Source organism: Periplaneta americana, chromosome 2 (genome assembly GCF_040183065.1).
Source record: "Periplaneta americana isolate PAMFEO1 chromosome 2, P.americana_PAMFEO1_priV1, whole genome shotgun sequence".
NCBI lineage: Eukaryota > Metazoa > Arthropoda > Insecta > Blattodea > Blattidae > Periplaneta > Periplaneta americana.
In genome coordinates, this window is record NC_091118.1 from 123562070 (window position 1) to 123576636 (window position 14567).

At 35.1% G+C, this 14567-nt stretch overlaps 1 protein-coding gene across 1 annotated transcript in view; it reads left to right on the top strand.

The window, feature by feature from the left end:
• LOC138694558 (interleukin-1 receptor-associated kinase 4-like) overlaps positions 1–14567 on the top strand; it is a 42389-nt gene that overhangs the window by 19720 nt on the left and 8102 nt on the right. Inside the window, exons 5-8 of the mRNA XM_069818418.1 lie at positions 3530–3665; positions 6904–7013; positions 8422–8536; positions 10944–11099. Of these exons, the coding sequence (XP_069674519.1) occupies positions 3530–3665; positions 6904–7013; positions 8422–8536; positions 10944–11099 (517 nt within the window). The remainder of the gene's footprint in view (positions 1–3529; positions 3666–6903; positions 7014–8421; positions 8537–10943; positions 11100–14567) is intronic.

Consider the following 14567-nt stretch of genomic DNA (forward strand, 5'->3'; position numbering starts at 1 on the left):
GCATTTCGAACTGGTGGATCAAGGTCAAGCAATGGATTGCATTTGCCATACGTGCTTACCCCATTCCTGGACCATTTTCCTCAACTAAAGTCAGCTGGACAGCTGGAATTACCGGTGCTTCAGTTCAGTAACTCATGGTTTCTACATTTGTATGTGACCTTGATCCTCCTCGAAATGCACTGAGTATAGCACCATTTGATATTGATGAAAATTTAACCTGAAATGTTTATTGAATTCATAAGTATTTTCAAATATATCAAACTCTGTCCTTGTCCTAAATCTTCTTTGTCTTCTATATTCCATAATAACTTCATCATTGTCACTCGATTCTGAAGATATTTTTTGATAATTATATATTGTGCATTAATAATTAATTTTACCCAGGTATGGAGTTGAGTAAAAAACCTTAGCATTTAACTGAAGTTAAATTATCAACAGTAATCTTACTAGAGGTTTTGATTTATCTAGAGAAAATCAAAACTCGAGTGGGATTTAATTGACTGTTAAGGTACGGTCACACGTCGCTACTTTTGCAGCGCTGCAGTACAAAAAACTGTGCAACTCTTGTACTGCGACGTGTGAACAACGGTGCAACCCGAAAAGTAGTGCTGCCGAACCTGCTGCCCGCTACTTTTCCATGCTGCGCGCAGCTTAAAAGTAGCGACGTATGAACAGGATTCTCAGGGTTGCAGCCGCAGCATTTTTTATATCGGTTTTGTTGAAACTTTCGCTGCGGTTGCAACCAATGTTACCACCCAAATGTGCCAATGATACTTTTATTGTTTGGATATATTTTAATGTTAAATGTGATGAAAATAAATTATTTGTAACAGTTATTAAATACACAACACAGTCTGAGCATAATTTCTGACATTATAATTCATTTTTTAAATTTTCCATAGCGTAGTTCCAAACAGGAGGGTTGCCAACATTGATTACGTGAATATACTGTTGGTTATCATTTAAGTATATAGGCATTTTTAAAAGCTTTATAGTAAAAATAATGTCAATTTCTGAATACTAGATACGACAGAAAAGCAAATAATAGATAAGGAAGCTTTCGCATGAGTTTCTTAATAATGCGAACATAACCACAAAATGTATATTGAGAACACCGAGATGGAAACCTGCAGCATGACTGTGGCTGCAAAAGTAGCGCCTTGTGTGTGAACAGACTCGCAACCTCCAGTTGCAACTTTTGTAGCACTCGGGTTGCGCAGGACGCTACTTTTGGCTTATGTGTGAACACGACACGCAACTTTTGCAGCTGCAGTACAAAAGTTGCGCTTCAAAAGTAGCGATGTGTGACCGTACCTTTACACGATTAGAAGAAAGTATATAAAGATTAGAAGCCACAAAGTACTCCAATACAATAAAATATTAATTGACTTACGAAAATACAACTGCCTTCAAATATATTATTGTACCATCTCAACATTATGCTACATGGCAGTAGTGTGTTATGATTAGCTGTTTTCATGTTATCACTTGGGCCAAGTATGGAATCTTCATTGAACTCTGTGAACGGTTACTAGTCAAGAAGGCTTTGTTGAATTAAGTTTCATTTTTATTAAAACATTTTTATTCCACTTCAATCATCTGGATCCCAGTAATCAACGTCACTTAACAGATGATTTTCAATAAAACTAAATATTAAACAATCTCTGATACGTGACTATCCATAATATCATATAGCAGAAGCTATAACATAACCTAAATAACATAAACAAGTAAGTTTTAGTTAGGAATGATGAAATAAACAAGAAACGTTTTAATTAACGATGATGAAATAAATAATAAACATGAATAATTTTAAAAGAAACAATTATTGAAAGTACAATTTTCAAATTTGAATGTTTTAGTTATTAGAGGTTCAGTTGATGTTATATTGAACATGTGCATAAAAGAAGTGAACTCGTTGATGTACATGGTGTATTCCTCAACTTACTCAGTATTTCTGAATGGTGCTCTTCATTATTTGTAAATAGGGTTTCAGGGAAGATCCATAGCTATGACCAGTGATCTTTATTAATTCTTGTTCTTGAATGCCAATGCGAGTCATATTTGAAAGTGCTGTACATCGACTGAAGTGGTTTGTAATTTTCTGTTTTTTTGACGTTCAGACCAGTGCAGTTTGAAATGTTGGCAAACAAAGAAACAAATGTTAGGGTAGTGATAAAAATAAACAAATGCTAGGGACGTGATAAAATTGTGCGGTAAGCAGGCATGATTGATTGAAAGACGTCCTTTCGTACCGATTTATTGGTCAACAATAGTGTGACGTAGTAAAAGTGTAATAGTCATAGTAAAATATATGAAAGACTTTCTTGTTTACCTGAGTAAAAAACTGAAGTAAATGAGAATTTCTCATAGTATTACTATAGTTAGCCATAAAGCTACAATGTGTCCATAATATGTGCATTAGATTTATATGCAACATTTGGAAATATAATCGTATTTCATCATACTTCAAAAGCTATTGTGGCTCCGACTTGAAAAATACAGAAAGTTAGACTCACTCTTGCTGCTGTATCAAATCATGCACACTTCTTGTCCATGTTACTTGTCATGTTGATTTCAGAATCTCTCATCTCGTTGCAGCTTTGGCACCCGGTCTCAACAAGAAACTATTATTCTTATACCTAAGCACAGGATATGCCATTATTCTCAATCATTCACAATCTACATCTCTTGAATCTGGAATCTTCTTCCTGCCGATATTAGAACCTGTCTCATGATGTCATCTTTCAAAACTAAAATGCACAATTACCTAATTAAACAGGCATAGTAAATTACATTCGCTCTTAAATGCAATACTCATAAGGAATATTTAATAATTGTTCTCATTGTTGCTTCATTTTCATCAGTGGGGGAAACATGCATCTTTTATGAATATTCAGACTACTTTATTACTTATCTTCAGACACGAATTTTTTGTAATGCAATATAAAATTTATACTACTGTCAACTGAGAGAAAGGAACTGTTGCTGACACAAAGTCATTGACTCGAAACAATAACATTAGATGTTGAAGCTAGTAGTAGTTCTTATGCAAATTTAACATCTGTGTAACTCAGCATAATTTTAGCATCTATATTGTCGATTTGTGGACTTATTCATTCGTTTTAACACAGATTTTGTTCATTACTGATTAAGCGTCTTCTGATTTTACGACCTTCTTTACAGAATTTTTGTATAAGCCCATTTTAACCAAACATTTCTACCAAGTTATCTCTTTTTCCCCTTTCCACAAATAATGACATGGACTAAACAGAAGCTCTAGGGCCATATTCATAGACATTCTTAGTGCGGACTTCCGGTGGATGATCAGCGAACTAATGTTTTTCCTATTCATAAACCAGTGTTAGCGATATGATATGAATTCTGTACAAGTAATCAGTCGATAGCCGGGGCTAGTTTAGCACGCTCGTAGTGCGGGATAACGAAATGTCTATGAATAGCACCCCTAGTGTCAGAGAGAACCATGTTCATGCTGTTACACAGCATTTGTATTGCTTTCTTATTTCAGAAACTCCTTTTCGTCTCTTGATACAACATTATCACATATTCCATATGCTGAACTGGAATATATCACAGATCACTTTAATGAGATGCCCTACCCTGAAAATGGAGGAAGAAAATTGGGTACAGGAGCATTTGGCACTGTAAGTAGATACACATTACTTAATCATTGCTGTAATCCGTGGACTTTTTTGCTGTTTGTTTACATTGATTCCTAGACTTTCAAAAGAAAGAGTACATGTTGTCATGTACAGACTAGTAAAGAAAACATATCAGATTGGTCCAAATCGAACACGATCCCGAATATAATACGACCTCAAGTTTTCAGATGTTCTATATGGAAAGATAAAAATATTTCAATATAATAAAATGCACACCTTGTAAATGTTTAAAAGCTATTTTGAAGTTTACAGTTCCAGTCTTCAGCAACGTCCTCTTCTGGTTATTATTCCCAGTCTTCATCATCTTCATCTCCTTTCTTTTTTTCTTCTCCCCATATCGCCTCATCTTATTAACTGGATTCTTCTTCAGACTGGTATTACTCTCGCAAAATGTTATTCTCACTATCATCCATGTTAGTAGAAACACAACGCTTTTTTTTTTAAACAGTTCACATTAAATCAACTGATACAGTTCACGTGTTCTATGAACTTACACAACTGTTTTATGCAAAAAACATTGCACCAGATCGGGACAAATATGGTAATTTTTTTAATCAGTTACACTGTCATAAATAATGAACAAATTCTGAAAACTTTATTCATAGCATTACTGTTGTGTTTGCTGAAATTTACCAAATAGCACCACCACCACAAAGTTGAACAACTGTTTGTGACATGTTGTCACAGTAAAATTATATTACATGATAGAGATAGCAATTAATGCGAGTAAATAGTCATATTTATACCTTCATGATATATATGTGAAAGTATCAGTTTTCAGAAGCAGGTTACATAGTTAAGAAGTGTGGTGAAGTCCAATATCTGTTTCCCGTCAATGGTATTGATGCAGATCTGAATGTTTACAATTCATGATTCTGCATTTGTTTAGTTATGGCCAAACACTTACAAAGTCAAGTACGAAGTTATATAGATATGAAGGGTACATGGGAAGATGGGAAAAGTCAACACAAGACAAAAGTGAAACAAAGCTGCCAGTTTGTTAACACTGGGAGGAGAGTTACTGGCATATACCGGGTATTTCAGGCCACCCATATCACCCTTTTTTCTCGAAAAATATGGGGTACTGGTGCTCATAAAAAAATTTTGATAACCAAAACCAAAACAAAGAATTAGAGACGTCTGTGGGGGTCTCAGCTGTGCTGAAGTGCAATCACGGATGTTAGGAGGTGTCAGACCTTTGTTTAGCTCAGGGTGGCGTACATTTTGAACACTTACTATGAAGAGTGTACGTACATAAACAACATACAGCTTTTCTCAGAAGATACCATTTTTGTTGCTTTGTGAATAGTTAGAAAAAAAAGTTTCAGTGAAGTTATTTCTTTTTAAAAGTAGTTTCCAATGGCACCTTCAATGACCCATGTTCTCATTCGAAATTTCGAAGTTGACCACAGGTACCCCTACTTCCGGTTTGTTACAGGAAATGGTACTATCACCAATCGATTCTTTACATAGGTTCTAGTTATCAAAATTTTTTTATGAACAACCAATATCACATAGTTTTCGAGAAAAAAGGGTGATACGGGTGGTCTGAAACACCTGGTATACCCAACTCCGTAAGGGGCAAAGTTATTGAAATATAACACATATCAGATATCAAGTCATGTAAACAATGGGGAATGTTAATACTTATGTGTGTTGCAAGACTACTAGTGGGTAGTGGCATTTTGTTTTGTGGTAGGGTCCTTAACTTGCCATTATTTGTCCAAACTCTGAATGTGGCTCATAGAAGTCGCTAGTGCTGAGAAGCATAGACCACTTAGTTCGTTAGAAACTATTCAGAATGCATTACAGACAATTGGACTGTAGAACTAACACAATATGATTAATGATTAAACTTAAAAAAATAGTTTTATTTTCAGAATAAACAATATATCTGTAGCAATAGAAAAGTTGCCATAGAGAATACATTTTCATTGCCTGTTAATTAACACAAAATAAATATAAAATGGTAATCATTTCAGATCCCTACAGGTCTACATTACACTCGTAATTGAAGGCATTAGTGAACGAAGGGGTTGTGCAACATTTGAGATTTTTTAGTGAATGAAGGTGGTATGTAGTGTTCTTTCGCATAGCACCTTATTTCAGTTTGTTTTGTCAAAGAATATAGGAATACAAAGAGGATAAAGGACTTATGTTACAGATGCAAGTCTGTTTTTAGTGGATGAAAGTGTAATTCCTCTATTGCAATATTTATAACGTAACTCCTTCATCCATTAATGCCTTCAATTGATGATGATGATGATGATGATGATGATGAATTATTAGAATGTTACAGAGTAACCGGAGTGATCCGAGAAAATACCTGTGTGTCCAGCTTTGTAATATGGGAACACAGAGTAAAACATTGAAAGTAGATTTTTGTCAAAATGTAAAACATGGCATTTCTCTACGTTTTCATATATAAAATGTAACAGTAGCAAGAGCATCATCATCATCATCATCATCATCATCATCATCATCATCATCATCATCACCATCATCACCACCATCACCACCACCACCCACCACCACCACCACCACCATTATCGTCGTCATCATCATCATCGTCATCCTAATCCTACTCCTCCTTTGCATATTCCAGTATAGCAATCCTATTCATAAATTTCTTGTAAAAGTCGTGAGACTTCGTCCTTATATGAATTAAGTTATAGAAAGTAGGTATTATTCTCATGATTGTGTCGAAAATATATTTGTTACAACACCTATTTCCATCTTACTTAAACTTCAGTCAGTGACCTCTGCTTTTTATGCATGCAGTTTGACGATTGTCTCCAGTGTTATTGTTCCTAATTTTGAAACAGTATTGACTTACATCAGGTAGTCAAACATTTTTTAACTTCTTATACTTTAGTTTTTTCTGTTTTTTTTTCTCCACTTCTTTGTAACTAATACGTGAATGACAATGCTCAAATGTCTTCTTTTAGCTTATTTTCCCTCTGCCTAAATAGAGTTGGAGAATATGTAGTAACAGGTTACTGGGATTTGAAGCTTTCATGGTGCAAACTTACCTTTTAAAATGACATAGAGTGCATATCCAGTTCCTGTGGGAGGAAAATAATCTCTGCTTCCTTGCTTGTCCATTTGATTAGTAACAACACAAGCCATACTGAAGATTTCACGATTTTTATGGATGAACATACTTGGCTGTGGCGCTTTAAATCTTAACTTGAGAGTATTTTGTGTCTCATTGTTTCAGGTTTATTTAGGAATTTTTCCGTCACAGAAACAAGTTGCTGTTAAACGATTGCACCAAGATGCTGCCAATGTGGAAACACAGTTCCGTAACGAAATTGAGACTCTTTACAGGTAGACAGTTTAGTGACATATAATTTCGTTATACATTGTAGTATAAATTCTTTCTTCTAATTCAAGTTAAATTTATATGTAAGACATTTTTCCATTCTTTATAATTTATGTTAAATTTCACGAACACAACTACATTTTCTTCTATTTTACATTTACTGTGGAACGTGACTTTTTTATTTTTTCACCATATTTCTTTATGATGATTATTGTTACTACTACTACTACTACTACTACTACTACTACTACTACTACTACTACTACTACTACTACTGCTGCTACTACCACTACCACTACCACCACCACCACCACCACCACCACCATGCTGACCACCACTAGCACCATGACAATGACCACTACCACCACCACACCACCGCCGCATTTCTCTGGCATCAGGTAGATAGAGGGGAAGTGGACATATGGGCATACAATGTTAGAACATAATATTGTGAAATGAGGAATTTAACTGGTGCAATGAAGTTATAAATAATCTTGAATTCCAGTACAGTAATGGACACGTTAATACGACCTTCTCTCATAACACTAAGTCATCCTTTTCCCAGAACTGCGAGTATTGTTGAAGAACGTAATCACTGTTCACCATCCCCTCAGATTGTTGAACAGTTCGAATTAACATGTTGCAATGTGCTGCAAATACAGTATAAATTTAGGAAGTGAGCTAATTTTCACTGAAATTCACATAAATGAACACTTCAATAGATGACAAGTGCTGCTTAATTTGTTTTATCTCAACAGTCTGATGGTATGAACGATATGCAGTGCAAAAAGATGTTGAATGACTTGAAACATCTTTTCAACCAACTTTTTAAGAGTAACGTTTTTCTTCTTAGCTGTTATCATTGTTGTGAGCTTGTCAACTTTTTTGCTGGTGTACTTGTCAACAGTAGAACTCCACTCATAATAGAATGTCATTGTATCTTCATTGGTCATCTTCAGTGAGAACTTAGTCATACACTCTGGGCATATTCTGTTCATAAATTTTTTATTATTTCGGAATGATACTCTTTATCTCTGAATGTATTTTACTTTCATTCTTCTCTTTAGCAGAATATTCTTCTTACATCATAAAATTTCACATTCATATCTTCAGAAGTGCCATAGTTTATTATCTATGTTGCCTAAAATGTTCTGACTAAGCAGTAAGATGCTAGTACGTGTTTTATTCTGAAGTGTATCAATATACTTTTAAGCTATATTAATATTAGTTAAACTTTTTTTTGTAAAATAAAAGTGCATTTTTAATGAAATATGAGTGTTTAAAAGTAGATTTTTTGTTAGAATTTTAAACATTGCTTATAGTTTGTACAATTGAAGTGTTCATTATGTACAGTGACATTTCTTATGACTTGAAATGAAGAGACCATGATGTTCTTTTGTTTTTTTTCACCAGGTTCAAGCATGAAAACTTGCTGGCACTACTTGGTTATTCATGTGACAGTTCCATATATTGCCTTGTGTATGAATTTATGAGTAATGGATCCTTACAGGATAGACTTGCATGCAAGGTGAGAGATTTTCATTTTACAACGTATTGTGTTTTTAGTTATTTGCATGTATCTTAAACATTTGAGAAAGTGTTGCCTTCTCCCAAATACTATATTATGCTATTTATATATATATATATATATATATATATATATATATATATATATATAACAGATATAACTTCTAAAATTTGCAAATAAATAAAACAATGGGAATAATTAACAAAATTATAAAGCCTTCTCTAGTACAGTGACACACAAGAATACATTTGTATAAAACCTTAACTAGACCTGTACCTTCTTATGGAAGTGAAGCATGAACAATGAGAAGTACAGATATCAGCAGAATAATGGCCTGTGAAATGAAATTTATGAGAGCAACACTAGGATATAGTCGCTTCAGTTACAACCAGTCTGACAGTTTATAAACAAGTACCAGCTGCAGTGGAAAAACCATGTCCAACGAATGAATCGGAATAGACTTCCAAAAGCCATGCTTCAGTACTGTCCCCAAGGGAAGAGATCTTTAGGCCGTCCAAAAAAAAAGGTGAACCAAGAATGACCCACTGAGACCGTAACAGACCTTGGGCCTTATACTTGTTTGGATGATGATATATATATATATATATATATATATATATATATATATATATATATATATATATATATACAGGATGATTCACGAGGATTTATCGTCACTGACAGAGCTTATTTCTGAAGACATTCTGAGCAAAAATGTCATATAAAACATGTGTCTTCATCTCAATATTTTCTGAAGCTAAAAAATGTGTTGTTAATTGCTTTGTACAGAATTTTTTTTTTCAATTTTTACGTAAAGATTAATTTTTGGTCCTACAGAATATATCTGTTATGGGAACAGTGATTATTAGAGGAGAAAAATTCGTTCCGACGCTGGGGATCGAACCTGGGTCCTTGGTTCTACATACCAAGTGAGCTATGCCGAAGTTCAATCCACAGCACCAGATCGAATCCCTCTCCTCTAGTGTTTTTCCCTTTGTGGCCTGACTCCAAGTTCGACATATGTCTTGCACTGTTGGGCAAAGAATCTACGTAAAGATTAATTTTTGGTCCTACTGAATATATCTGTTACCATAACATAATTTAACACTTGTTAACTGAAATACAGGTTTGACTGTTAAGAGAATGACGTTAAGTTGAATCTGAACATATATTAATCATATGTAATATAATTATTGGGACTATAAAAAATTAACGTTAAATGCGGAAGAATTTTAAATGGAGGTTGCCTAAAATCTGGATGCTGCTGTAGTATGATAGAGTAGACCATAAAATGTGCGATTATGTTACTTTTCTGTACATCTTAGAAAAACGTTTTGTCGCACAGATACGTCATAAGTCTCAAAAAGGAGGCAGTGCACAGATCAGAGGATGATCAACCTGGTTCACAAGACAAGGACTAGTTGAGGTAATAAAATTAGTTTTGTTTCGTTGTATGTCTGATCATGCGCACTGCCTCCTTTCTGGGACAGATATAGTATCTGTGCAACAAAACTTTTTTCTAAAACTGTACATCTGTAATAAAGTAAATGAGGGAAATCACTACCTGAAAGATGTATGATGATAAATATGAAAACGTAACAAAGTAACTATTTGGCATTGTTCAGAAATGACCTACTTTTCATATGCAAAACTATTTAGAAAGACCTTAATTTTCTGTTATGGTAGTAATTACAATGTGCCTAGGACAGATATGAGAGAAAACTTCTGTAGTGGAAGCAAGGGTGCTACATGGGCTGTAGTACCTGAAGATTGATTGCTTGATTGGTAGTATGTAATTGAATAATTTATAATTAAATAGTATAAATAAATACAGAAGACATTACATTCATTATATTTCATTCTCAATTTGCTTTTGTGAAATTACCTTATGTTTTGTTTCTATTTAAACTGTTTACATTCATTCTTATAATCTTTCCCCTGTCACAACAGACAAAACACTAATAAATAACATTCGCGACTGTGAAATGTCTGAGTGGGGAAGACAGTTCTAACAGTGAAGTAGCTTAGAGTACAGGGTGTGAAGGAAGAGACTACTTAAAAAAAATAAATTGTAAACGCCATTCACAACAGCACATTTTACACTTCAGTTTTTCTTAGTTCTTTTCTTACCTTTTTTATAGAAAAAAATAAAAATATAAAAGTTCATGCACAGTCAGCAAAGTGGATAATCTGGAAATGGAAATCGGGAATATTCTCTATTTAGAATAGATTACCTATGTTCAATTTAATGTAGTAGAAAAATGTTAATTGATAGCAGAATAAAGAGTTTGAGGTTCAACCTGTGGTAATTTCTGTGACACTTGTAATGTATTCAGGGCAGCATTTCTCAGAGCAGTTTGGTTATCTCGAGCTCCTATTCTGAATTCATAATTCGTTTGTTATTCAGAATCATCAAACTGCACTACATTGGAAGACGCGCTTCAACATAGCACTGGGCACTGCTCATGGGATTGTCTATCTGCACACAGCCTATGAGAAGCCCCTCATACATCGAGACATCAAGAGCGCCAATATCTTACTTGACGAACACCTGGTACCCAAGGTATGTTCATGTTCTCGTTTTCTAACACACCAAGTAGCTGAAAAGATTACATGTTTCCTTTCTTGGATGGATAATTCTCGTCTTTTCGCTTCTTCCTGAATTGTGACTAGCTCAAACATTTTGGTCATCTAGTGGTTACTATGCTGGCTGCTGGATATGTTTATGGATTCAAACCTGGCTGAGGACGAATTTTGAAGGTCGATCCTTAGCATGGCTTCCTCTGGGAGTAAAGTAAAGCTGTGGGTCACGTGTGATTCGTTTATGTCGTGCAAAAGAACCCTATTGCATATAGAAAATTTACTGGTTATTTATCGCCCATGTTGAATTTTAAGTTGAATAATCTCTGCAGTTGAAAACATCATTAAATAAAACACTGGTACTAGTGAGATATTTTGAACATACGAGGAGTTTTCAGTCCATAAATTTTGATTGATTGAAAGTAAATTAAATTAAATTTTCAATAGATATTTTTTTGTTGTCATAAGATAGACTAAGTATATGATTATGTCTTGTGATCAGAATATTGTACGAAATGGAACTATAAAAGTTGGAGATTTATTCTTCGAAGAGGTGGAAAAATTCAAATATCTTGGAGCAACAGTAACAAATATAAATGAGACTCGGGAGGAAATTAAACACAGAATAAATATGGGAAATGCGTGTTATTATTCGGTTGAGAAGTTTTTGTCATCTAGTCTTCTGTCAAAAAACCTGAAAGTTAGAATTTATAAAACAGTTATATTACCGGTTGTTCTGTATGGCTGTGAAACTTGGACTCTCACTTTGAGAGAGGAACAGAGATTGAGGGTTTTTGAGAATAAGGTTCTTAGGAAAATATTTGGGGCTAAGTGGGATGAAGTTACAGGAGAATGGAGAAAGTTACACAACGCAGAGCTGCATGAATTGTATCCTTCACCTGACATAATTAGGAACACTAAATCCAGACGTTTGAGATGGGCATGTAGCACGTATGGGCGAATCCAGAAATGCATATAGAGTGTTAGTTGGGAGGCCAGAGGGGAAAAGACCTTTGGGGAGGCCGAGACGTAGATGGGAAGATAATATTAAAATGGATTTGAGGGAGTGGGATATGATGATAGAGACTGGATTAATCTTGCTCAGGATAGGGACCAGTGGCGGGCTTATGTGAGGGCGGCACTGAACCTCCTGGTTCCTTAAAAGCCAGTAAGTAAGTAAGTAAGATAGCACATACTGTCAGTTACTTCTGCACATACTAGCGTCCTACTTCGAGAGTTGATGTTTTGGAACACAAGATTTTTCATCCCTTCATCGAAGTCTCTTAGGAGTTGGTCCTATGGCTGTCTTCCCTTGGTCACTGTTGCGATTATCAAAGATTCACGTCATTATCTTCTTGAACTTGCACCCAGAGACTTATCTTCGTCCACATTTGAAGAGCAAAACGAACACTGAACAGCTCGTTCGGAAGTGGATAATATAGATTAAGTAAATTTGTGACAGTGTATAAAGTATACTTTTGCTGTGACTTGAGTACTAGTGTTTGCTGTTACAAACCGATTGGATTCATTTTTATTTTTGGTAAAGAAGTTCTGTTACTTGTGAATATCTGTGTATGTTTCTAATCTAAGAAAGGAACTATCCAAAAAAAGAAAATTCTTGACCAATGTACAGTAGTATTTTATTTCAACAGCAGAAGTTATTAAGCACCGAAATTCAACGAGCTATTGTACTAGAGATAATTTGCTTTTATGAAAGTAACCAGTATGGATCTAGGTTGCCATTTTCAGATAACATAGTACAAACATTTTTGTTCTTGTTGCTACTCTTCGTCAGAACTACCTGAAATGGACTTACAACACTCAGTTGTACTATTTTGACGTGGTCTAGAGGCTTGAGCACTAGTTCGATTCCCGCATACTCTCAATTTATCAGGGGCGTATTTTGCGGACTACCGGGGCTACCGGCGGTAGCCCAAGGAAATTACAAAAGAAAAAGTTTATAATATAACATAATGTAATAATTTTGTATTATTAGTTTTACCATAGTAATTAAAATTAAAGTAATTGTTAGATTTATATGCGCTCTCTGCTCTCGAAAAGAAACAAGATGTCAAGGCGGCATCGCTGGAGAAACAGCTTGCCATGTGAGGTAGCCTGTGACCATACCGCGCACGCTGTTCTGTCGCACAACTGCCCATCCCCCGCTCCCCTCTGTTTCCATCGTGCAGTGTAAGGCCGGGCGAGTTGCCGCTCTCGTGATCGGTTTCTTCACAGGCGCGAAGCAACAATACGCTTAGTACGCTAGCTCATGAATGTGATTGTGTTCTTGCAGTGCAGTATTTTAAATCTGTGATTTGTTCGAGTGTCTAAGAGTTATATTAATTGTGAATTATTAAGTTTTTAATTTCCCAATTAAGTGATATTGTGAAAAATATGGCAGAACAAGTTTCTGGAGAGGTTTGTGTTGAAAATGACTGTGTAATAGAAGGTTTATTAAAAGTGCCTTTTAACCGTCGTACATAACAACAAGAAAGTTGAAATTGTGAAAATGGAAAGACTAACTCCTGAGTTAAATTTGTCCATGGACGTAAAAGAAAAATAGCGTGAGTACACACGCCATTTCACTTCAACATCATATGTTAAGTGGAATTGGTTGTGTGGTACTTCTAAACTGTCTAAACTATTTTGCTGGCCATGTTTGTTATTTAGCCGCGAAACTAATGTGTGGTCAAAAGAGGGGTTTTCTAATATGAACTCCCTTCGAACGGCAGTCCTAGAATACGACAAATCAAAAGCTCATATTTGTAGTAGCATGAACTTTGCAAACTTTGGGAAGACAAGAATTGATTTACAGCTAGATAAGCAAAAAGCTCTACACATCAACCAACACAATGCTCTTGTGAAAAAAAAATCGGGAGATTTTACTGCGTCTTATTAACGCAGACTGCTTTCTAGGAAAACAAGAATTGGCTTTTCGGGGTCATAACGAGAGTGTGGAATCAGACAATATAGGAAATTATATTGAATATTTAAGTTCCTTAAGTGAATTTGACCATTTACTGGCCAATCATCTTGAGAGTTCAACAGTATTCCGTGGTACTTCTCCCGCAATTCAGAATGACTTAATATTTGCTATAAGTGGGGTTATGATAAAGAACATAAAACCTTTTGTGGCCATTGTTGTTGATGAAACAAGTTACTGCTCTAATCAGAGTCAATTGTCCACTGTTTTAAGATACGTCGACAGTACTGCCAATGTTCAAGAATGGTTTATAGGATTCACAAATGTCAGTTCGGACAAAACTGATGCTGCTTTGTTTCAGCATGTGGAAGGTGTTACAGCAGAATACAATGTCGACAATAAGTTAATTGCACAGACATACGATGGTGCTTCAGTTATGGTGGGAAATATTAATGGCTTAAAAACAAAAGTTCAAGAAAAGTATCCTCAAGCACTATTTGTCCATTGTTACAGCCATGTTCTCAATTT